At 50.6% G+C, this 24,971-nt stretch overlaps 1 protein-coding gene across 1 annotated transcript in view; it reads left to right on the top strand.

Moving 5' to 3' along the window:
* The window catches only part of LOC119397087 (uncharacterized), a 279,847-nt gene that overhangs the window by 123,156 nt on the left and 131,720 nt on the right, over nucleotides 1–24,971 (top strand). The window contains exon 2 of the mRNA XM_049417322.1: nucleotides 21,011–21,250. Coding sequence (XP_049273279.1) covers nucleotides 21,011–21,250 — 240 coding nt within the window. The remainder of the gene's footprint in view (nucleotides 1–21,010; nucleotides 21,251–24,971) is intronic.

Below are 24,971 nucleotides of genomic sequence, written 5' to 3'. Positions count from 1 at the left end.
AGTAGCACGTAGGGCGAGATGATCGCCAAGGCGGGTAGTAGGCAGGGTTTGGGGCACCGGGTGATAGCGCAGTCAGATGGGCAGAGGAAGGCTCAGCCGGCAGTGACGGGAAGCTCGCAGGGGGCGCGGCAGCAACCGACGCCGCGTATGTTGATGGCTGCAACGTCGAGCTGGCGTTCCCTAGAGGTGTGGCAGCAACTTGCGGGAACGTTGGTAGGAGGCGAGAAGCAGCGGGTTGAATGTGCGCCGAGTGAGTCAAGGACGCTAGCTCCTCCTTGATGACATCACGCAAGGCCGTGCCGGAAGGCTGACTGGGGCACAGTGTAGGCACTGAGAATCCAATGGACCGCAATTCGTCACGTATCAGTGCCCTTATCATGCCTCGTAGGTCTGCGTCCGTTGTAGAACGTGTTTCGTCACTGTCCGGTGGGAGGCGAACAGACTCGAGTTCATCGAGGCGCTGACACGTTGTGACAACTTCAGCAACGGTATCCGGATTCTTGATGGCAAGAGCATTGAATGCGACAGTTGTAATGCCCTTGAGAATGTGGCGTACCCTCTCCGACTCTGACATTGATGGATTGACACGTCGGCAGAGCGCAAGAACATCCTCGATGTAGGACGTGTACGACTCGCCGAGATGTTTCCGAGCCTCGAGGGTTTTCTTGGCGAGAGCCGACCGAACGGCCGGTGTGCCAGAGACTTGGCGCAGCTGTTCTTTGAAGGTAGCCCAGTCGGGGATGTCAGTCATGTGGTTGAAGAACCACGTCTTCGCCACACCGGTAAGGTAGGAGGAGAAGTGAGTTAGGTTGTACGTGTCGTCCCACCGATTAGCAGAACTGACACGCTCGAAATCGTCCAGCCAGTCCTCCACGTCTTCTCCGCGCAGACCAGCGATGAGGTTCGCGCTGGGGGCTGTTTACGACGTGTAAAGGCGTGGCTTGCGGTGCCAGAGTGGGGACGGTAGCAGCAGCGACCTGCTCGTGCTGTGACATATTGCTGCACAGCTGGCGCAAACGGCGACCTGAGCGAAGCTCCAGGACGTAGAGCGGACGAGTAGTGGACGGGGGATCCAGAAGCAACCTCCACCACGTATGAGGTCTTGGTAGGGCAGACGTTTATTTGGCCCAAAGACCCGGCAGCGAACAGGCACGATCAACCCACACTGGTGATGATGATACACGACGAAGATGTGCATAATAAATGCCACACTATATATATATATATATATATATATATATATATATATATATATATATATATATATATATATATATATATATATATATATTGTGAGACGACGGTCAAGCCGAAAGACTCTTTATTTATCTCGAGCCTGAGCCCCGCTACTCAGACCCAAGTGGTGATGATGAGTATTTACAGGTGAGAGGATGAAGCATATGAATAATGCTCACACTAATTTCCCCGCGCGCTGAAGCGGCCAGCCTGGCCGCGACTTAGACTGGCGATAGACGTCGAACGAAAGGCTTCAGACGCGAAACGTGGGCAATCTCGGAACCACGGCAGCGACGGTCAGAAGAAACCTCAACGGGAGTAACGCGATAGTTGACAGGAGATGTTTGTTCAATAACTACGTAGGGTCCAAGAAATCGCGATTGAAACTTCTCACATAGTCCGGGGGCACGAGTAGGCGTCCAAAGGAGCACTTCGTCACCAGGACGGAAAGACAAGTCACGATGAGAGCTGTCATACCGCTGCTTGCGGTCGTGTTGACTGGCTTCTGTACTGAGCCGAGCAAGTTGCCGACAATTTTGAAGTCTCGAGACGAACTGTTCCGGCATAGTTGTAGAATTGTCGGTTGGAGTGCGTAAGAATGAAGCGTCGATCGTGAATGTCGCCGAACGGCCGTAAACTAGGTAGAACGGTGAGTATCCAGTAGTGCGTTGGATGGCGGTATTATGAGCAAACGTCACAAATGGTAAGATTGTGTCCCAGTTGTCATGAGCGGGCCCAATATACATGGATATCATATCAATTAGTGTGCGGTGGAATCGCTCTGTTATGCCATTGGTTTGAGGGTGGTATGCTGATGTGGTCTTGTGAACTGTGCCGCAAGTTTTAAGCATTTCTTCAATTACTGTAGACAGAAAAGTCTTGCCGCGATCGCTCAAGAGGACGCGGGGCGCACCATGCCGTAAGACAATGGCTTCGAGAAAGAAGGTGGCCACGTCAGAGGCAGAACTAGAGCGTAGAGGAGCGGTCTCTGCGTACCGCGTGAGATGGTCAACCGCTGTTACGATCCATCGATATCCTGTGGACGTTACGGGAAGAGGTCCGACCAGGTCCATTCCAACAATGGCAAAAGGTTCCTCTGGACAGGGTATTGGATGTAACAAGCCAGCAGGAGGTGAAGTCGGCCGCTTGCGCCGTTGACATAGTGCGCAAGAAGAGACGTACTTTGCAATTGAAGTGGACAGACCAGGCCAGAAGAAGCGGCTCCTTATGCGGCTGTATGTTTTATGGAATCCCAAGTGGCCAGCAGATGGGTCGTCGTGGAAGGCCTCAAGGATCTGCGTACGAAGCGAGCGTGGAAGTACGGGAACCCACCGGTGTCCATCATCATTGTAAACGTATCGGTGCAGCACATTATTTTCAAGCTTGAATTGCTTGAGTTGTCGGCGCAACCTGGCATTAGGCGGTGGAGACATTCCGCAGAGTCGCTGAATAATGCGATGGCAGTATGGATCTTGCTGTTGACAGGAGGCCAGCTGCGTGTGGCGACTGTAAGGAAGCGGGCCACCAACCGCTAGTGCCGATAACGTAAGTGGACGCGTAGCGTCTTCTTCATGGGAGGAGCAATGAAGAGGCTTGCACGGAGATGTTAGTGGCAGAGGGCAACGAGAGAGGGCGTCGGCATCTTGGTGTTTTTTCCCAGATTTGTAAAGGACGTCAAATGAATACTCCTGTAGCCGGAGCACCCAGCGGCCGAGGCGTCCGGACAAATTCTTAAGTGATGACAACCAGCATAGCGCGTGGTGGTCTGTAATTACGGTAAAATGGCGTCCGTAAAGATATGGGCGGAATTTCTGTACGGCCCAAATTACAGCCAGGCATTCCTGCTCTGTGATGGAGTAGTTTTGTTCAGCAGTTGTGAGTGCGCGGCTGGCGTAGGCAACGACTCTATCTCGACCAGTTGAATCACGCTGTAGGAGGACGGCACCGATGCCATGCCCACTAGCGTCGGTGTGTAGACAAGTAGGGGCGTGCTCATCGAAATGACAGAGGACGGGGTCAGATGTCAGTGCCGCCTTGAGGGTGTCAAAAGCGATGTCGCATTCGGTGGTCCAAGTGAAGGCTGTGCCCGACGTCAGCTGTTTGTGCAGGGGCGACGCGATGGAGGCGAAGTCGCGGATGAAGCGGCGAAAATACGACGCGAGGCCGAGAAAACTTCGTAACTGCTTTTGATTTTCAGGGCGAGGGAAGCATGTAACGGCAGTCACCTTGTCAGGATCAGGACGAACACCATCTTTGCTAACAAGGTGGCCCAATACAATGATGCTCTTTCTGGCAAAATGACATTTTTTTGTATTGAGTTGAAGCCCAGCGTTAGAAATGCACGTCAGAACTTCGTCCAATCGCTCGAGATGCTGGCGGAAAGTGGAAGAAAAAATAACGATGTCATCAAGATAACATAAGCAGGTCTTCCACTTCAGGCCACGAAGAACCGTGTCGACCATACGTTCAAACGTTGCCGGAGCGTTGCATAAACCGAAGGGCATTACATTGAACTCATAGAGGCCATCGGGTGTTGCAAAGGCCGTCTTGTCCTTGTCCACTTCATGCATAGGTATTTGCCAATACCCTGATCGAAGATCAAGGCTTGAGAAATATTCAGCGCCCTGAAGGGAGTCGAGGGCATCGTCAATTCGCGGCATCGGATATACATCTTTGCGCGTGATCTTATTGAGAGCTCGATAATCGACGCAAAATCGTACCGAGCCGTCCTTCTTCCGGACGAGCACAACAGGCGACGACCAAGAACTGGACGATGGCCGAATGATGTCGCGTTTCAGCATGTCAGCGACGTTGTCCTCGATGATTTTACGCTCTGCGGAGGAGACGCGGTATGGTCGGCGGCGCACAATGGAATTGCCCTCGATATCGATGCGGTGCACGGCGACGGATGTGCGACCCAGAAGCTTGGAGTGGATGTCAAAAGAAGCACTGTGTTTTCGAAGTAGTGCTAAGAGATCTTCCTTTTGCGCCGCAGGGAGATCAGGGTTGATGGTGGCTGTTAAAGCAGTGGTTGTCGCATGGTCGTTGATAGTAGTAGGCGACGGTGGTGGATCTGTGTGAAGAGGCATCAGGGCAAGAGGTTCTGTGTCAGCAAAGCAAGCCACAACGCTACCTTGGGGCAGAACAAGTGGTGAAGATGTAGGGTTACGTGCAGTGACCAACGCTCTGCTGTCATGAAACCTGACCAAGCTAGGCGCAATGACAATTCCTCGGGTTATCCAGCGATCGCATGGAGCGAGAAACACATCACCATTAACGATGGTATCGGACGTCAACGTCAGAACATTCTCGTCGCCAGGTGGAATGGAACAATCGACCGCCGTGAGGAAACGCAGTTTGCGAACATCGTCATGAGATGAAAATTCCGTGTCCGTCATATGAACGACTCGCTGTTGACAAGATATCACGGCCGACGCTGAGGAGAGAAAGTCCCATCCCAAAATTAGTGTGTGCGTACATGACGGCAGGACGAGAAACTGAATGTGATGAAGTATGCCGTCGATGAAAACTCGCGCTGTGCACACACCAATAGGCCGAACAAGAACTGCATTGGCACACCGAAGGGGAGGGCCAGTATACGGGGTTTTTACCTTTCGCAAGCGAGAGCACAGTTCGATACTAATAACGGAAAGTGCTGCCCCCGTGTCTACCAATGCTTCAGTCCATACACCTTCAGCACATACTAACAGTACATTTGAGGGCCGCTGCGGAGGAGTTTGACTTAGCCCGAACAATGCAGCTTCCCCTCCCAAAGCTGCACAATTTAGTTTTCCGGGCGATGGCCCGAGGCCGAAGTAGCTGGTCGAAGGGGAGAAGAGGAGCGGCGCATGGGTGATGGAGAGCGGCGACGCGGAAAACGGGAAGCAGCGGCTCCGTTGAGGCTCTGCGGAGATGCAGAACGACGTTCGTAAGCTTGGTAGGGGCGACTGTATTGTGGAACCGGAGCAGGAAACTCGTCTCGTTCATGGTAGTCGTAACCCCGTCTTTCGTCCTGTTGACGGCGTCGGCAAAACCGGGAAATATGGCCACGGACTCCACAATAGTAGCATACTGGTCGAGGTGGGCGCCAGGCGTTGGGAGGGGAAAGCGACGGTCGTGGTGACAAAGCATTCACGGAACCGTGCATTGTGGGCGCGTGGGGTGGTATCTGTTGAGGAGGCGCTAGGGCCGCAACCTGGGCATAAGTTGGTGTCGGTACGGGGTCGTGCCTGGGAATTTCCGTACACCTCATGGCAACAAGTTCTTCTCGGACGATGTTGCGGAGGCTGCTGCCCGGAGATGTCGTACGGAGCTCAAGAGGGTAAGACGTAGCCTGTGCTTGGAGTTCCTCTCGTATGATGGAACGAATCAAGCTGCGCAGCTCGGTGTCATTGGTTGCGCTCAGATGAGATGTGTCAGGCTGCAAACGGAGCAGATGGAGCTCATCAAGGCGCTGACACGTGACGACAATTTCCGAGACGGTAGTGGGGTTCTGCACTGCAAGGGCGTTGAATGCCGCAGCGCCAATTCCTTTGAGCAGGTGGCGCACCCTGTCCGTCTCCGTCATTGAGCTGTTCACGCGGCGACAAAGGGCGAGGACATCTTCTATGTAGGAAGTGTATGACTCGCCGGTTTGCTGGACACGCTCCGCTAATTTCTTTTTCGCGATGTCGGAGCGGATTGAAGGGTTCGCGAAAATCTGTCGTAGCTGGTGCTTAAAGGAGGTCCAATCGACGAAGTCCAACTCGTGGTTGAAAAACCAAGTCTTGGCTACACCCGTCAGGTAGAAGGCGACACGAGTAAGTTTTGCAGGGTCGTCCCAGTGGTTGAGTGCACTGACGCGGTCGTACTGCTCCAGCCAGTCTTCGACGTCGTCCCCACGAAGGCCAGCGAACACCGGTGGATCCTTCTGAGGGGTGGTAACCAAGCAGGAAGGGTTTCCTGACGGGGCAGGTGTCGTGGATGGTCCAGCGTTGGAGTTCTCGTCGTGCGACATTGCCGATGTCTCCGAGTTCAAACGGCGACCTGAACGGAGCTCCAGGGGTGTATTGAAGTGGAAGGCGTAGCGCCACCGGTAGAGCCAGAGGACTGAGGAATCGTACAGCACAATCCACCACTTGTGAGACGACGGTCAAGCCGAAAGACTCTTCTTTATTTATCTCGAGCCTGAGCCCCGCTACTCAGACCCAAGTGGTGATGATGAGTATTTACAGGTGAGAGGATGAAGCATATGAATAATGCTCACACTAAATATATATGTAACGTTACAAAACAGAGACGCGTCGTGGTTCAGTTGCCATGCATTTATTCTAATGCACGCGCACTTCTTCTTCGTCGCCTGCTCCTACCATCGCCTTGTTCATACGTTACACTTTTCCCCCTCCCCCCGAGAAAGTCGCAGTTCAGAAGGTACAAAATAACGCAGCAGTTTGCTAACATGAACAATATCAGAGTTTCTACCTAAAGGAGACACAGAGCGGTTGATCTCGTAGTTCACTGGTGAGACCTTGCGTAGAATTTTGTAAGGACCTTCCATGATGGAACTCAGTTTGCCGTTGTTGGGATGCCATGGTGTCTCGTAAAGGACAAAGTCACCGACTTGGAACTCAATCGGGAGAAATTTCCTATCATAGATGACTTTGTTCGTATTGTGGTAGGCGATGGAATTGTTAACCGCAGCTTTCCGCGCTTCTTCAACAGTTTCTTCTCGTTGTTCCAGAATAGTTGGATACGATGGAATTCCATACATCAGGAATGAAGGTGCGTAGCCGGTAACTTCGTGGGGCGTTCTGTTGTACTCGTCTATTACTTCCGGGAGCAGTTTTGTCCAACACTTCCGTGGCTCGTCTTTGATCTTACATTTAAGTCTGGTTACAATGGTCTGGTTTGTCCGCTCATTCATACCATTGCATTGCGGATGATGAGATGAAGTGAAGAGTTGATGTATTCGGTTGTGCTTTAGGAACTGCTTAGATTTTCCTGCAGTGAATCCCGTTGCACGATCTGAAAGGAACTTCCTTGGTTTTCCCGCAGCAAAAATGGTTTTCAGGCATGAGATGTAGGCGTCACTGTTTTCACTTTTATGAGCGAACGCCCATATGTAGCGAGTAGCATGATCAATAACCAGATGGATAAACCTTTTTGATGAGCCGTATCCAGAAAATCCTCCGATGGTGTCCATTGCGAAGAGGTCAAAAGCTGGAGGCAGTGATTCAAGTGTCCCATACTTCTTTGTTTTCGTCTTCTTGCATCTCTGGCATGTATCGCAGTGCCGAATATAGGTGGCAACATCGGTTACCATATCCGGCCAGTAGTATTGTGGAGACAGGAGTGACAGTGTCTTCTTCACTCCGACATGCCCGAAATGTTGATGTGCGTTCTTAAGAATGGTAGGGCGCAGTTCATGTGGCACATATATCTTCCTTAGTCCTTTTCTTTTGACGATGACTATGTTGTTTTCCAATGAATACGGTCCTCTTGGGTGCTCATTGGTGCATCGTTGAAGTTCGTCGTGTGACAGAATTTGAACTATGGGGCTCTGGAGAGTGTATCCGCTTCTACGTTGCTTACGCCTTTTTGATGTTTGATGTTACAGCTTTAAAGACCACCGGAAGAGACGACCTTGAGGATTCTTAACATTCTTCAACCACTGAAGTGCAGAGTGGTCCGTTACGACAGTGAATGGCTTTCCGTGAAGGTAGCAATGTCATTTATCAATGGCATCTATAATGGCAAGGCATTCTCTCTCTGTAATAGCATAGTTCATCTCATGCTTCAGTAGTTTGCGGGAATAATAGGCAATGGGATGTTCCTTGCCTTTGTCGTCAGGCTGCTTCAGCACTGCACCAATGCCTTCGGCAGACGCGTCACAGTACACAGTACATGGTATAGAATGATCGTATATGCGAAGCACCGGTTCTTCAGTCATTCGCTCCTTCAGTTCCCGAAAGGCTTGCTCGCATGCTTCTGTCCACGACCACTTGCTGCCTTTGCAGAGTAGCTTCGTGAGGGGAAGAGCGATATCGCTGAAATGAGGGATGTACTGTCTGTAAGTGTTTACAGTGCCCAGGAAACGCTGGAGATCTTTCTTTCGTTTAGGTGTCGGAAATCTGAGTATTGCAGCCACGTTACTTTGCTTAGGTGTCACTATTCCACGTGAAATCTTGTGGCCCAAGTATTCAATGCTGGATCTTGCAAACTGGCACTTTTTTCGTTTTAGCCTTACGTTCTCGGTTTTAAGAGCTTTCAATAAAGCCTCAAGGTGTCGTATATGATCGTCAAATGTCTCCGAGTATACGACCACATCGTCAAAGTAGTTGTTAACATTAGTGAGCTGACGTTTGGCTATTATTGATTTCATGGCTCTTTCAAATGTAGCCGGAGCGTTCTTTAACCCGAACGGCATTACCAACCACTCATAATGACCATTAGCCGTGACAAACGCAGTTTTCTGAACGTCATCGGGATGCATTCGGACATGCCAGTATCCGGACGTTACATCCAACGTAGTGAAAAACTCCGCCTTTCCCAAGTGGTCAAGAATATCATCTATACGTGGAATTGGTTGATAGTCGGGTACCGTTATGGCGTTGAGCTTGCGGTAGACAATACTTAGCCGAGTACGTCCTTCGCCCTTCTTTTCCGCTAAGATGACCGGCGCGGCGTAGGGGGACAACGAAGGCCTCACGACCCCTTGCTTAATGAGGGCGTCAACTTGTTTGTTAATCTCCGCTTTGTCTACCTGTGAACATCTGTATGGTGCTCGATGAATTGGGACAGCATTGGTAAGTGCGATCCTATGTTGCTCAGTAGTGATGCATCCAATATCTGTTTGAGATTTCGAAAAGATCTCGTCATACTTGTTTAAAAGAGAGTCGAGCACTGCAGATTCACGCTCTGATAAGTTTTCCGAAGTCAGGGTGTTCATCAACGGGGCTTCAGTGGTTTGCTTTTCATTATGATCCGGTAGGTTCAAATTTTGATGTCCTTGCGTCACTGACTTGTTTTCCAAATTTACAGAGAGATTGAAGTACGAAGCGCTGTCTAGGCCAAGAATTAATTGCGTTCTCATGCCTCGCAGAACGTGTACATAAACTTTCTTTGTTACATTCCCAATTTGCAAGTGAATGTTTACGCGACCCAAAGTTCGAATGCTTCAAGTAAGGTGACTTAAGAGGGTGTTGAGGCTTCAAGTAACTTGCTGGACAGCGATGCTTGAGTCTCTCATCAACTGAAGTTTGAGCTGTTTGTACACATCCTCACTGATACAAGTAATGGTTGCTCCTGTATCAAGAATTGCAGTTACTGACCTTCCGTTGATGAGAGCTTTGAAGCGTATTAATGAAACTCTGGGTCGCTCTCCTCGTTTCCCGGTCTTGTCTCAATAGCGGACACGTTGCCACGGCGCGGACATTCGTTGTGCCAATGAAACTGCCGTGGGAAGCCAGCAGCTGAGCAGTATCTACATTCGTTTTGTGGGGCACGCGGTCGAGAAGTCAACGTTGGCTGCTGCGGTTTGCTGAAGAGACGTGAAGCTCCTGATGTAGTGCCAGGATTACGAGCAAAAGAAACTCCTCTCACCCGTTTTAAGGATGTCTCGACCCGTTGAGCAGCGGCGAGCCACTCTGATGACGAGGTGAAAGACAGTCCGGCGAGCGCTAGTTCCACATCAGGAGGAACACCGTCGGTCAGTCCAGAAATGATGTGGCACTCTTTAAGGTCGGCCAAGGAGCCCAGTCGTTTTTTCTCGTCGTAGTAGTCCTTGATGGTCTGCCCTCCTTTCAGCCGGTAGTGAATGAAGAGACGGAAGGCATCTCCGTCGGTCGTAGCAAAGCGGTTTTGCATGCCTCTCTTGATATCGTCCCATGTCTCGCCTTTGCCGAAAATCTCTGTTAGGTACCACTTGAACGCTTCCTCTTCGATGTATTCGCTGATCTGACTGACCCGATCGCTGTGTGTCCACGATGCCTCTACCGCCTTCGTATCGAAAAGAAGAAGCCACTTGTCGACGGGGACGTCTTCTGGTGTTCCCTTGTACTTCGGTATGTTGAGCGGAGGCTTCGGCTTAGCCATGGCAGGTTGATGAGGTCGATCCTGTCGACTTGTGTAACGTTACAAAACAGAGACGCGTCGTGGTTCAGTTGCCATGCATTTATTCTAATGCACGCGCACTTCTTCGTCGCCTTCTCCTACCATCGCCTTGTTCATACGTTATATATATATATATATATATATATATATATATATATATATATATATATATATATATATATATATATATATATATATATATATCCGAGACATGACGGCGCCGGTAGAAACCAGCCGAGAGTGTCCCTATAATTGCTGTCGCAATAATAACGCAAAACGCATATCGCGTACGTCATGAAACTCTTTCCTTCAGCCACGTGTGGCATATACCTGCATGCTACAGTTGATATTATGCGCGTATGGGCCACAGGTGATTCACAGCCTCAATCAACCTAGTAACCGTGAACATCCACATTGAAACGCAAGGCAAGTGAGGGAGCTGAAGGCAGTATTCCCCTGGAAGACGCTGGCCTGCCATCCACTCGTCCACGTGGTCCGCCACAATGACGCAGTGTTCTCTTCATTTCTTATGAGGCTGAGCGCACGGCTGATGTTCGGGCTGTCCGCACAGCGGATGAGGTGTGCACAGCGGCGATTGAATGCAACTCCCAGACGAATCCGGTGCAGCGATGCAACAATGTCAACAATGTCAAAGCTTGCTGAAAATGCACAAACGTCCGTTCCGGCGTGATAAATCAGCCTTCCCGACGCGTGAATTGCAGGCGCCGAACTTCTGACAATGTGCCGAGTTCAGTTGAATTCCACCAACCGCGCAACGCTAACGGTATAACGCGAGTGTGAACGTTCAACGGCGGGTAGGTCTCACGAACACGGGGAATGAAAACACAAAATTCCTGCACCTACAACCGTAACTGGACTTTCACAATGCGAGTAGACAGCGAGTAATAATTACTGTGGTCGCTACGTGCATGCACTGCGTTACTTACCGATTCAGGTAGTCGGAAAGAACCAAAGCGATGAACTCAGACAGCCAAAATAGAAGGCGAGACAGCGCTGTCAGCTATCCATGCTTGCCGCCTTTATTTCTCGTGCGACATGCCCGGGAACCGACACAGTTTCACACGTGGATCGTGCGCCTTGGTGTTGTCTGCACTGTTGTGGCAGGCCACTAAACTGCAACACTTCGGACCTCGCTTGCGCTTCCGCGGGGTCGCTTCTGCCATCGCGGAAATGCGCAGCTTCTCACAGCAAGCCTCTCGGATCAACGTGCCGAGCTTACGGCCCCCCAGTTACCCGCACCGACAGAAGAACGCGTGCGCACGTGCGCTACCACTACCGTGAAAGGGGCTGAGTCGGCCGCGCATGCACTGCAGTGCTTTCCGACAGAGCCTCAGCGCGGCCAGCGCGGTGCTGTAGTCCCGCCGCAAGCTTGACCTTGGGTTCCCTATAAACATTCAGTTGAAAGACAGCGCCCGTGTCTTCTCTCTTGTCTGCGTCCTTTGCTCTTTTAACAAGGAATACATTTCTATTTAATTGATCTTGCAATTGTTTAACGGCATCCATATATCATACCTTCTAATATTTGGCCTTCTTTTAATGTTGCGTCTGTGCGAGCAGTGCGCGCACTGACCATGCGACTACTGAACTGTGATTGCAGTAACATATCAGCTTCTCTGTGGTCATTGAGCTGTGTATGAAATCATCGACGCAACGAGAGCCATTTACGCACTATACAGAATTTGTCCGAAAAGTAATGTCAGCGACTATATTGTGAATCGACTATACCTCGCAGCAAGTCAGCGATGAAATATTTTCCTATTTAACCCATTAATGCCCAGTGTCCCACATATAGGACGCTTCCTTGATGCGCTCTAACATCGCTATTTCATTAGCTGATGACTAGCGCCACCTACAGCACATCAGGCAGGCCTCATTCTCAACGTGTGCAAGCCTAGACATTGCTTGCTTTTCATGCTGCCACGTGGCGACCGCTTTTTTCGGGCAAACGCGTTCTTTGAGTGAAAGACGTCATGGAGGGGAAGAAGTGCACGCAAAATGCCGACCGCTTTCTCCGGCCAAACGCGTGCTTTGTCTGAAAGACGTCATGGAGGGGAAGAAGTGCACGTGAAATGCCGACCGCTTTTCCGGCCAAACGCGTGCTTTGTCTGAAAGACGTCATGGAGGGGAAGAAGTGCACGTGAAATGCCGACCGCTTTCTCCGGGCAAACGCGTGCTTTGTCTGAAAGACGTCATGGAGGGGAAGGAGTGCACGCGAAATGCCGACCGCTTTCTCCGGCCAAACGCGTGCTTTGTCTGAAAGACGTCATGGAGGGGAAGAAGTGCACTTGAAATGCCGACCGCTTTCTCCGGCCAAACGCGTGCTTTGTCTGAAAGACGTCATGGAGGGGAAGAAGTGCACGTGAAATGTCGACCGCTTTCTCCGGGCAAACGCGTGCTTTGCCTAAAGGACGTCATGGAGGGGAAGAAGTGCACGCGAAATGCCGACCGCTTTCTCTGGTCAAACGCGTGCTTTGTCTGAAAGACGTCATGGAGGGGAAGAAGTGCACGTGAAATGTCGACCGCTTTCTCCGGGCAAACGCGTGCTTTGTCTGAAAGACGTCATGGAGGGGAAGAAGTACACGTGAAATGTCGACCGCTTTCTCCGGGCAAACGCGTGCTTTGTCTGAAAGACGTCATGGAGGGGAAGAAGTGCACGTGAAATGTCGACCGCTTTCTCCGGCCAAACGCGTGCTTTGTCTGAAAGACGTCATGGAGGGGAAGAAGTGCACGTGAAATGTCGACCGCTTTCTCCGGCCAAACGCGTGCTTGGTCTGAAAGACGTCATGGAGGGGAAGAAGTGCACGCGAAATGCCGACCGCTTTCTCCGGCCAAACGCGTGCTTGGTCTGAAAGACGTCATGGAGGGGAAGAAGTGCACGCGAAATGCCGACCGCTTTCTCCGGGCAAACGCGTGCTTTGTCTGAAAGACGTCATGGAGGGGAAGAAGTGCACGCGAAATGCCGACCGCTTTCTCCGGGCAAACGCGTGCTTTTTCTGAAAGACGTCATGGAGGGGAAGAAGTGCACGTGAAATGTCGACCGCTTTCTCCGGGCAAACGCGTGCTTTGTCTGAAAGACGTCATGGAGGGGAAGAAGTGCACGCGAAATGCCGACCGCTTTCTCCGGGCAAACGCGTGCTTTTTCTGAAAGACGTCATGGAGGGGAAGAAGTGCACGTGAAATGTCGACCGCTTTCTCCGGGCAAACGCGTGCTTTGTCTGAAAGACGTCATGGAGGGGAAGAAGTGCACGCGAAATGCCGACCGCTTTCTCCGGCCAAACGCGTGCTTTGTCTAAAAGACGTCATGGAGGGGAAGAAGTGCACGCAAAATGCCGACCGCTTTTTCCGGCCAAACGCGTGCTTGGTCTGAAAGACGTCATGGAGGGGAAGAAGTGCACGTGAAATGCCGACCGCTTTCTCCGGCCAAACGCGTGCTTTGTCTAAAAGACGTCATGGAGGGGAAGAAATGCACGTGAAATGTCGACCGCTTTCTCCGGGCAAAAGCGTGCTTTGTCTGAAAGACGTCATGGAGGGGAAGAAGTGCACGTGAAATGTCGACCGCTTTCTCCGGGCAAACGCGTGCTTTGTCTGAAAGACGTCATGGAGGGGAAGAAGTGCACGTGAAATGTCGACCGCTTTCTCCGGGCAAACGCGTGCTTTGTCTGAAAGACGTCATGGAGGGGAAGAAGTGCACGCGAAATGCCGACCGCTTTCTCCGGGCAAACGCGTGCTTTTTCTGAAAGACGTCATGGAGGGGAAGAAGTGCACGTGAAATGTCGACCGCTTTCTCCGGGCAAACGCGTGCTTTGTCTGAAAGACGTCATGGAGGGGAAGAAGTGCACGTGAAATGTCGACCGCTTTCTCCGGGCAAACGCGTGCTTTGTCTGAAAGACGTCATGGAGGGGAAGAAGTGCACGTGAAATGTCGACCGCTTTCTCCGGGCAAACGCGTGCTTTGTCTGAAAGACGTCATGGAGGGGAAGAAGTGCACGTGAAATGTCGACCGCTTTCTCTGGCCAAACGCGTGCTTGGTCTGAAAGACGTCATGGAGGGGAAGAAGTGCACGCGAAATGCCGACCACTTTCTCCGGCCAAACTAGTGCTTGGTCTGAAAGACGTCATGGAGGGGAAGAAGTGCACGCGAAATGCCGACCGCTTTCTCCGGCCAAACGCGTGCTTTGTCTGAAAGACGTCATGGAGGGGAAGAAGTGCACGTGAAATGCCGACCGCTTTCTCCGGCCAAACGCGTGCTTGGTCTGAAAGACGTCATGGAAGGGAAGAAGTGCACGTGAAATGTCGACCGCTTTCTCCGGTCAAACGCGTGCTTTGTCTGAAAGACGTCATGGAGGGGAAGAAGTGCACGCGAAAGGCCGACCGCTTTCTCCGGCCAAACGAGTGCTTTGTCTGAAAGACGTCATGGAGAGGAAGAAGTGCACGTGAAATGTCGACCGCTTTCTCCGGCCAAACGCGTGCTTTGCCTGAAAGACGTCATGGAGGGGAAGAAGTGCACGTGAAATGCCGACCGCTTTCTCCGGGCAAACGCGTGCTTTGTCTGAAAGACGTCATGGAGGGGAAGAAGTGCACTCGAAAGGCCGACCGCTTTCTCCGGCCAAACGAGTGCTTTGTCTGAAAGACGTCATGGAGAGGAAGAAGTGCACGCGAAAGGCCGACCGCTTTCTCCGGCCAAACGAGTGCTTTGTCTGAAAGACGTCATGGAGGGGAAGAAGTGCACGTGAAATGCCGACCGCTTTATCGGGGCAAACGCGTGCTTTGTCTGAAAGACGTCAGTGGGGAAGAAGTGCACGCGAAATGTCGACCGCTTTCTCCGGCCAAACGCGTGCTTTGTCTGAAAGACGTCATGGAGGGGAAGAAGTGCGCGCGAAATGCCGACCGCTTTCTCCGGCCAAACGCGTGCTTTGTCTGAAAGACGTCATGGAGGGGAAGAAGTGCACGCGAAATGCCGACCGCTTTCTCCGGCCAAACGCGTGCTTTGTCTGAAAGACGTCATGGAGGGGAAGAAGTGCACGCGAAATGCCGACCGCTTTCTCCGGCCAAACGCGTGCTTTGTCTGAAAGACGTCATGGAGGGGAAGAAGTGCACGCGAAATGCCGACCGCTTTCTCCGGCCAAACGCGTGCTTTGTCTGAAAGACGTCATGGAGGGGAAGAAGTGCACGTGAAATGCCGACCGCTTTCTCCGGGCAAACGCGTGCTTTGTCTGAAATACGTCATGGAGGGGAAGAAGTGCACGTGAAATGTCGACCGCTTTCTCCGGCCAAAGGCGTGCTTTGTCTGAAAGACGGCATTGAGGGGAAGAAGTGCACGTGAAATGCCGACCGCTTTCTCCGGCCAAACGCGTGCTTGGTCTGAAAGACGTCATGGGGGGGAAGAAGTGCACGTGAAATGTCGACCGCTTTCTCCGGTCAAACGCGTGCTTTGTCTGAAAGACGTCATGGAGGGGAAGAAGTGCACGCGAAAGGCCGACCGCTTTCTCCGGCCAAACGAGTGCTTTGTCTGAAAGACGTCATGGAGAGGAAGAAGTGCACGTGAAATGTCGACCGCTTTCTCCGGCCAAACGCGTGCTTTGCCTGAAAGACGTCATGGAGGGGAAGAAGTGCACGTGAAATGCCGACCGCTTTCTCCGGGCAAACGCGTGCTTTGTCTGAAAGACGTCATGGAGGGGAAGAAGTGCACTCGAAAGGCCGACCGCTTTCTCCGGCCAAACGAGTGCTTTGTCTGAAAGACGTCATGGAGAGGAAGAAGTGCACGCGAAAGGCCGACCGCTTTCTCCGGCCAAACGAGTGCTTTGTCTGAAAGACGTCATGGAGGGGAAGAAGTGCACGTGAAATGCCGACCGCTTTATCCGGGCAAACGCGTGCTTTGTCTGAAAGACGTCAGTGGGGAAGAAGTGCACGCGAAATGTCGACCGCTTTCTCCGGCCAAACGCGTGCTTTGTCTGAAAGACGTCATGGAGGGGAAGAAGTGCACGCGAAATGCCGACCGCTTTCTCCGGCCAAACGCGTGCTTTGTCTGAAAGACGTCATGGAGGGGAAGAAGTGCACGCGAAATGCCGACCGCTTTCTCCGGCCAAACGCGTGCTTTGTCTGAAAGACGTCATGGAGGGGAAGAAGTGCACGCGAAATGCCGACCGCTTTCTCCGGCCAAACGCGTGCTTTGTCTGAAAGACGTCATGGAGGGGAAGAAGTGCACGCGAAATGCCGACCGCTTTCTCCGGCCAAACGCGTGCTTTGTCTGAAAGACGTCATGGAGGGGAAGAAGTGCACGTGAAATGCCGACCGCTTTCTCCGGGCAAACGCGTGCTTTGTCTGAAATACGTCATGGAGGGGAAGAAGTGCACGTGAAATGTCGACCGCTTTCTCCGGCCAAAGGCGTGCTTTGTCTGAAAGACGGCATTGAGGGGAAGAAGTGCACGTGAAATGCCGACCGCTTTCTCCGGGAAAACGCGTGCTTTGTCTGAAATGCGTCATGGAGAGGAAGAAGGGCAATGTCGGTGTGCACGCGAAATGTTTCAAGGCTTACTACACCCGAACATAGCAACCCTAATGCCCAGTCTCCTATATGTATAGGACGGCTTGAAAAACAGAGTTGCATTTACATGGCAGTAAATAAACAACTTGTGCTTTCTTTTGAGAGTAGAAGCACACTTTTTGTTGAAAAAATATTTGTTTTGTCGTGTTTTCTGAGTTTGGGCATACATAGATTAATGACGGCCTATTAATAGTTATAATAAGATGTAAGTATGAGCAGGCTACACCAATTTTAAGAACAGGTAACTTTTAATAAGAGACAAATTTTGATAACACAACTAACAGAAGTTCTCGTGGGCATTTCACTTTTTGTTTTTGTTTTTTAGAACGCCGGAAAGTTGGGTGCTATTACCTCAGCCTAGTCAGCATCCGTCACTCAATACAACTAATTCCACGGTCTGCGAAAGCTGCTAGCATGCGTGTTTTTGGCCTATGACCTTTCCCACATCGTGACGGCGTTAGAAGATGAGCAAGACACTAACGTAACCAAGAACGGTAGCTAACACGTTCTGAGTCATATGCATCATAACATCAACATACATGGCAAATGCGACTCCCACTTTTGTGCCCACGTGCAAAAAAGGTCTGAACACTTTTAAAGACGATAGTCTTTCTTGGGATACTTAAAGGGAGAAATTTTGGTCTGTCTTTCTGTCTGTCTATCTTTCTGTTTGTCGGCACGTCACTCGATTCAGCCACTCGGACAAAGGGCCAGGCATCTTGAACGGCTCACTCGGTTCATACTTGTGTACATTGTCGATCAAAAAGCAAACATTACGCATATCTGAGGCACTACATCACTAGGTAAGTATTAGGTAGTGTGTTCCTTTAATAGAAAATGCATGCGTACGTAATTCTAAAGACCCTAGTTTCTTAAGCTGCGCTGAAAATGCGCTGTACGAATGCCATGGTGCGCCGCTCTGGCATTCCTGTTTTAGCCAGGCGACGTGTAAATAAAAGAGTGTGTGGAGAGTACTCGTTGAGTGCGGACGTTTCTTATGATTCAGCGCTTCGCGCCAAACCACGTCTTCGGGCTGGCTGGCGTCCCCGCCAGTCGTTTTGGTCACCGCCGGTCTTCGCCTGCTGCTGCGCCGGGACTACGAGTCCGCACCACAGCACTCATGTTCCCGACGTATTGCCAGATGGCGTCCATATCTCACGCAGCGCCTCTTCTATCGTCTTTAGACGACATTTGCAGCGAAACACGCAGATACGCGGCCAATTTTTTATTCTCATTAGGCAATCCTTCCTGATATGAGACAACATTAATTAGAACTAAAAGTCTAGAAAGCGAAGCAAAGTATATGGGATGTTATTTGTAGTAATTATGATGCAAATGTGAAGAAAGTAAAGTGGACGAAAAGGTAACTTGCCGCTGGCAGGGACCCAACCTGCGACCAATCACTCGCAGTATGCGAGTGATTGTTGGTCAGCTGCCACCTCGTAAAAAGATCACGTACTTCGTGACGCCAGCAGGGGGGAAAATAGTGCTCCACACTTGCCGTCATGGCCACCTGCGGCGCTGACTAACACGCCTAGGTGTAAATGCACATATATACCCCATAAAGTGGATGGGAGGATGGCCGCCGCCGTTGCTCTGTGGTAGAGCATCGTACACGTTAAAAAAATTCGAAGGTCGCACGTGCAGCCCCTGCCGGCGGCAAGTCATCTTTTCGTCCACTTTACTTTTTTCCCATGTACATCATAATTATACTACAAATAACATCCCCTATTCTTTCCTTCTTCGCTTTCTAGTATTTTAGTTCTAATTAATGATATCTCTAGGAAAGAAAAACGAGCCGTTAAAATTCCCCTTCTTTCGTTCTTTCTAATATGAAAAGGACAAATTAGGCAAGGTCACTATTGCCGGTGTCGCATGAGCGCTTTTGACCGCGACCAGGGCCGATTTGGATCAGAATTTTTTTTAATTCGAGAAACTATCATTTACTACTCCAAGCTAATTCGGATCAAGTTTGGCGCAGCCGTGTAGTGAAATCGCGATACAAAGAGAGCGATCGTCATTGTCGCTGCCGGGCTTCGTAATTAGTAAAAGTAACCGTGTGATCCCGATCCAGCTTTATGTGGATTGGCTCTGATCGCGATCAAAAGTGCACGTATGACAACGGTAGAAAAAAGTCACAGTTTCGTCGCAATGGCGAAGCAATGAATGCGATAGCAACAAATTGAAATGTAACGCGAAGAACGGAAAGCAGCTCGAAATTGCCAGCGCGTCGCTCGAGCCCAAAGGACGCACGAAAAGAACGCACACAGGACGAGCGCGAACTATCATGCGTCACAGCTCAATACTTGAAGCGCACTGCTGAAACATAAAGCAGGACGCATGAAACGAACGAAAAGGTACTCACAGGACGAGCGCGAACTAAATGTCGCAGTGGTTACTTATTTCTGTTTGAACAGCGCGCTCCTTTCGCAAACGCGGCCGCTGCAGCGAGAGAAGTGACCTTTGTACGCTCTGTGACTTCAGCGCGGACGTCGCGGGGAAAGCACAAGACATACATACCCCCGCTCCACCCCCCCACCCGCCCCCCTTCTTTTCTCGAGATTAGCGCAAGAAGGCGACCACGCCCTGTAGGGCGAAGAGCTTCTGCATTCGCAGGAGTGGGGCGACGACCTTTAAAGCGCGCTCCGCGCGCATTTCGCGCCATCTCAGTGGTCAGTAAGAAAGCACACTGAAGTAAATGGTGTATATAAATAGCTCGCCGTTAGCATGCTGAAAGACGGTACTCTCCTTGGCCTAGCCGTCTAACGCCGCTCGTTTCGGAGCGAGAGGTCGGCCGTTCGATTCCGCGCGTCGGAGAGTATTTCTGAATTACTTTTATTTATGGCTTCCCTCTCTATATATATACACATATACATATACGAAGCATGACGGCGGCGACTGCGACGGCAAAAACCAGCCGAGACTGTCCATATAATTGCTATCGCAATAAAACACGTGCTCTAACCTTTCCTCTCGCTGTGCTATCCTGTCAAAGCAAGGGCCGTTCCCAGCAAACCGTAAAGCCGTGATATCGCTGCCAACCCCGAGACCTAGAGCGCTCCAGCCGCTCTTACAAACAGTGTTTTTCGCCGCACAAAATGAGGCTCCGCTACACTCAAGCCAAAGAATCTCTCACGCTTTCAGACTTTCAGAGCTGGAGAAAGAGAAAGCTGTGTAGCTCAATGACGCTTTGCGGGAGTATACAGCGGCTTACGAATGAAACCAAAGCTGTAGAAACAAAGGACATGTGAATAGTTTGTACAGTAACACAATAGTGATCCGAAGTTTCTACTTCCTATCATTCCCATGGTGGTTTTACGATCGCACTGCCGGACTGCCTTGTAGTTGAAACTATACACGCCCAGACGGAGCCCTTATCCCCTGTTTTAGTTCTTAGAGCTCCGCCTAACTAAACTCTCTCCACATCTACGCGCTTATCGAGTGGTGCAGGCCGGTAGATGATGAAATGTAAAGAGCCTGCAATTCTATTCGTTTTCCAAGAAAGAAAAGGGGATTTCCAGTAAACAAAGAGTGCGTTGACTGGGCTATTAAGAAAATGTTGCTCGTTCCCACCCATACTTGCCTTGTTGATGCAAGTTTGACGCCAAGTACAAAGGAGCAAAACAGCAAGGAACAGTCGTAAGTTATTCCGCCCCAAATCGATTACATTTGAGAATGAATTTTTCAGTTGTTCCTATAAGACTGTAATTGCTAACCCTAAGAAACACATTTTTGAGCAAACTAACTGTAAAAGCAGATGGTTACTTTCTTTCCCTGTGAAATGCGCAAGTTCTTTGTACAAACCATACTTTCTAAAAAGTTATTCGACCGGCAGTGGGGCAGCTCTAGAGGCGCCTGTGTGTGCCGCGTCTTCTTTGTCCGTGTTTCTTTCGTGCGCTATAAGCCTTAGTATGACAAACCAACACGCCCAAAACGTCACATTATTAAGCTTCATTTCTAGAAGTATCTTGGGCTATTGACGAGGTCGCTCACTGGATGCCTTAGTCAACCGAGGGATGCGGGGAGACACTACAACGACAAGTTACACGCGTGTACACAGGCACAAACGTGCACACACGTACGGATTTTGCAGCAAAAGATTGAACTTCGCTTCTCTGCAGTGCGTTTATCAACGAGGTGAAGATGACATCCATGATGGCGGTGCTCGCTCCCGAAGCATACCGGGGCCAAGCGCCCCACTATGCTGATCCCCAAGAGGTTGGCATCTATTCGCTGGTCGGTGCCGAGGGCTCTTACGCTTCTGGCAACGTACACGGAAAGTACCTGAGCATGCCGCCGAGAAGACACAACCTCAACTGGGACCTGGACCACGGATTTGCTAAGGCTGAGCGCTTTGTCAGGTGAGCGAAGGGGGCTTTCCAGAATTTTGCCAGCGCTTTTTTATAGGAGCGGCTACAGAGGTCTTCTTAATTGACCTGCTAATGAAGCAACCTTTCTCCTTTTAGTGGAGTGGAACGTTGTCCCGTCCTCTCAAAAGCCAAGAAGGTCAATCGACAATAGGGTTCTTCTAGTGGAGCCTAGAAACGCTGTGATACCGTTGATGTCATAAACATGTCGCAAGCGCAGTGACAGTGCGACACGACCAAGGAGGTTTCAAAAAAGAAAAATTCTGGAACGGAGATAGAGAGAGAAGGAATATAGGAAAGGTAGGGACTATAACTATACTATACGTCCAGCTTTCTACCCTACACAAATAAGGGAGGGAGAGAAGGATAGACACATTTCACATCACACACATAGTGCAGAGTTTCACAGGCGGTCACTCAATGCCGTTGCCTTCAAGTACTGCAGGAGGGCTCGTGTGGCTTTCTGGGCTCATGTGCTGTGCGACCAGGTTCCCAAGATCTTTTCTTAATTAAAGGGCCGATAATCGAGTCTACTTAAGGCACAGTGGAGAGTCTGGCGATCTTCATCATATTGGGGACAGTGGCACAAGAGATGTTCAATAGTCTCTACAAAGTTGCAGCTCTCGCACATGGATGCCACTGCGATGGCTGAATGAGTTGGTAAACGCTACACTGACCCACAACCGGCACAGCACTGTCGGCACAGCACTGGATGGCAGTTGTAGCTGGAGTAACGATTCAAGGTTCTGTCGGCGACGATTGGAGTTAAGCGGAGAATTCCAGTGCACAAGCGTGGCAATATGCGCGATGTGACGAAGTTCCCTTGCAGCGTCTACTCTTTACAAGGTTATAAAAACTGTGGGCGCTCCATCATGGGCACATCGGGCAGCGTCGTCGGCGAGGTGGTTACCACTGATGCCACAGTGACCCGGCAGCAGGTCCGTAGTCAGGAATTTTTTTCCGGGGATGGCCCACTTGCTCAAGGCCTTTACTTTTCGAGAAAGACACCTATTTTCAAGATTTATTTTCCGTAGAACACCCCCATTCATCAATATTTCGGGGGGGAGGGGGGCCGGACTTTAGGACCCCCTTGGCTACGGCCCTGCCCGGTAGCCATTGCAAAACTATGTAATGTCCTTGATTAGCGGCGCGATGACAAATTTCATTGATATGAGACACCAACTAGGTTCCACGTCGTAGGCGTCTTACGCATTCAAGGGCTCCCTTAGTGTCGCATATTATGGCCCATTTACTACGGGATTCTTGCATAGCAAACTACATAGCGGCTCGTGGAGCGGCGAGCTCAGAGCCCGTAGATGTCGCGACGTGTGAGGTCTTGATCTTGACGGTGATTGATCGAAATGGTACCGCAAATGCTCCAGTCGAACTTCCCGAGACCAAGCCATCCGGGTAAACATGAATTCGGTTATCATATTACATATGCAAAAGATCCAATGACATCTGCTTGAGGGCTGCAGATGACAGGCTAGCCTTTTTAGATATCCCCGGCACTTCAAAGTGCACATTGGGTCTTTTCAGGTACCACTCCTGAGACAGTGGTATGGTTGCGGGCGAGAGTCTCCACGAGATGGAATGCTGGTTAGCCGCAACGAAGCCCTCGCAATGCCGTATCGGAAAAAGTGAAGCCCTTCTTTCTCTCGGAAACATGCTTTTTTCAGGTGTTTGTTTCTTAGACATCAAGTGGTATTGCTCTGTGAATGTAAACGCTAGGTTAAAGAGAGACGAGCAACACGAAGTTGAGCAAAGAAGGGCATTCGAGAATGCGTGCAGGTTTTTGCTCCGTGCAAAAAGATGACTTATTAGCGGAGAAACTCGTAATCAAAGACCAAATATCTCTTCTTCAATTTCCCTCGCCTCGAATTTGGTGCTGGAGCTGTGTCGTCACTAATTTCATTACTTTCAGCGAATCAGAGGGCGCCATGATACGCCACCGCATGCATAAGCGGCCGCTGCCGCTGGTTCATGGCTGCTTCTGTGTTTTCCATAGTCATGGATGCGATGGATGGCGGTGCCGCTGAACCCGCTGAACCTTGCAACGAAGACCTCGCAAGGAAAACGGGTTTACATTTGAGCGACTTCAGCCAAGTGGAACGCGATATGCTTCTTCGAGCTCGCGGGGCAGGTGTTTCAGCGCGCGCCGTCGGAGAGCGAAGCGTTGTTTTCGTCGACGGAAGCGACGTCGTCGGCGAAGAGCTTCATTCGCGACTCGCGCGTACTGACTCGTAAGAGCTAAAGCATTTAACTGCTCACGCATTTCTTCCGTTCAGGAAGAAGAAATTGGGCTTCTGCTAGGTGCCTCGGAAGTAGAATGGTGCGTCAATGCGACGAAGCAAGGGTTTGCCTCTAGGGCCAAAGTTCTGTCCGCGTGCGCTGTGCAACCTCTCCTGCGGCTTATTTATGCAGTATCAGGGCGATGTCATTGAGCTCAGTCCGCAGCGGTGTCTACGCTGTCGTGTCTACGCGCTGAATGTTTCGTCACACGGTGCACTTTCGATCGTATTCGAGCCGCGATAGGGACCGCAACCGGGAAATAATCCGGTCGCGATTACAAAAATCGATTCCTATTGGACTCGATAACTGTCAAAAGCGCGCCTTGCGACACCTGTATTGTACGTCAAACGACACCAACTCACCCGGACCAGGATAAAACCTATTTATTACGATTGACACCGCAAGGAAGCTATTCCTTAAGGAATCAAATTTTATTCAAAGAATTAGATCTTAATCGAATTCCACCCCTACCGAAAGATCCCTGTTACCTTGTCATGCGCAGTTCCCCACCAACGATACCTTAAGCAAAAAGGTGCCTCCAGCAGCTATGTATTGCGTGCACTATCTTATGAACGGAGCCCAAAGTGAAAAATTTGAGCGCTTGTTTGGTGTTGTTTCAGCTGCGACTGCAGACATTGCGTGGTACTCGACAACTTCAGCGAGGAGGAGTGCCTCTGCTGTCGTGAGATAGGACACCCTGTCACTGCTGCGCAGCCTGAAGGATGCATCACAGAGCACCCGGAGTTCCACTTCGTGTCTAAACATTACTGGGCTCTGTGTTGCGTACTTCGAACAGTGTGCTGACCAAGGACAACTGCATCCACTTGCTAGATTTTAAACTGCATTTCACCGACATCCTCGTTTGCTGAGCGTACAACCCAAAGTCTAACAAAAGTATGTTGCCTTACAAGAGCGCACACTCCAAACTCAGGAAACGAGGGATGACCATGTCTAGCTTTAGCTCAGCCCTACAGAAATCCTGTGCACACATGGTTGTAGCAGCTTCAACTGTCAGGTTGAGTGCCTGCTGTGTACATCGGTTACCATGTAGGTCCGCGAAAAATGTGGAACTCACTCAGACTCACTCATGCAATATACTTCGCCCTTAGAGCTCGCTCGGACTCAGATTCACCAAAATTTTCCTTCACCGGACTCACTCAGACTCATTTTGAGGAAATCGGCGCAACTTGGCATTCACTCGAAACACGCTCACATTCACGCACGCATCCACTCAGGAACACACCCCACACACAGCGCTCACTACCAACTTTTTATTGTGCGTGACCGATCATCCTATATATCTACAGTATGATGCGTAAGAGCAATGGACAACAACGATGCGCATGTGCAATGATCTACCAAGTGAAGCAAGATCCAGCCACCCCTAACAAAACAACAAAAAAAAACAGTAAAAAGAAAAAAA

Source organism: Rhipicephalus sanguineus, chromosome 6 (assembly GCF_013339695.2).
Source record: "Rhipicephalus sanguineus isolate Rsan-2018 chromosome 6, BIME_Rsan_1.4, whole genome shotgun sequence".
Lineage (NCBI taxonomy): Eukaryota > Metazoa > Arthropoda > Arachnida > Ixodida > Ixodidae > Rhipicephalus > Rhipicephalus sanguineus.
Note: the sequence above shows the minus strand (reverse complement) of the source record. Positions and strands in the feature narration are given on the sequence as shown.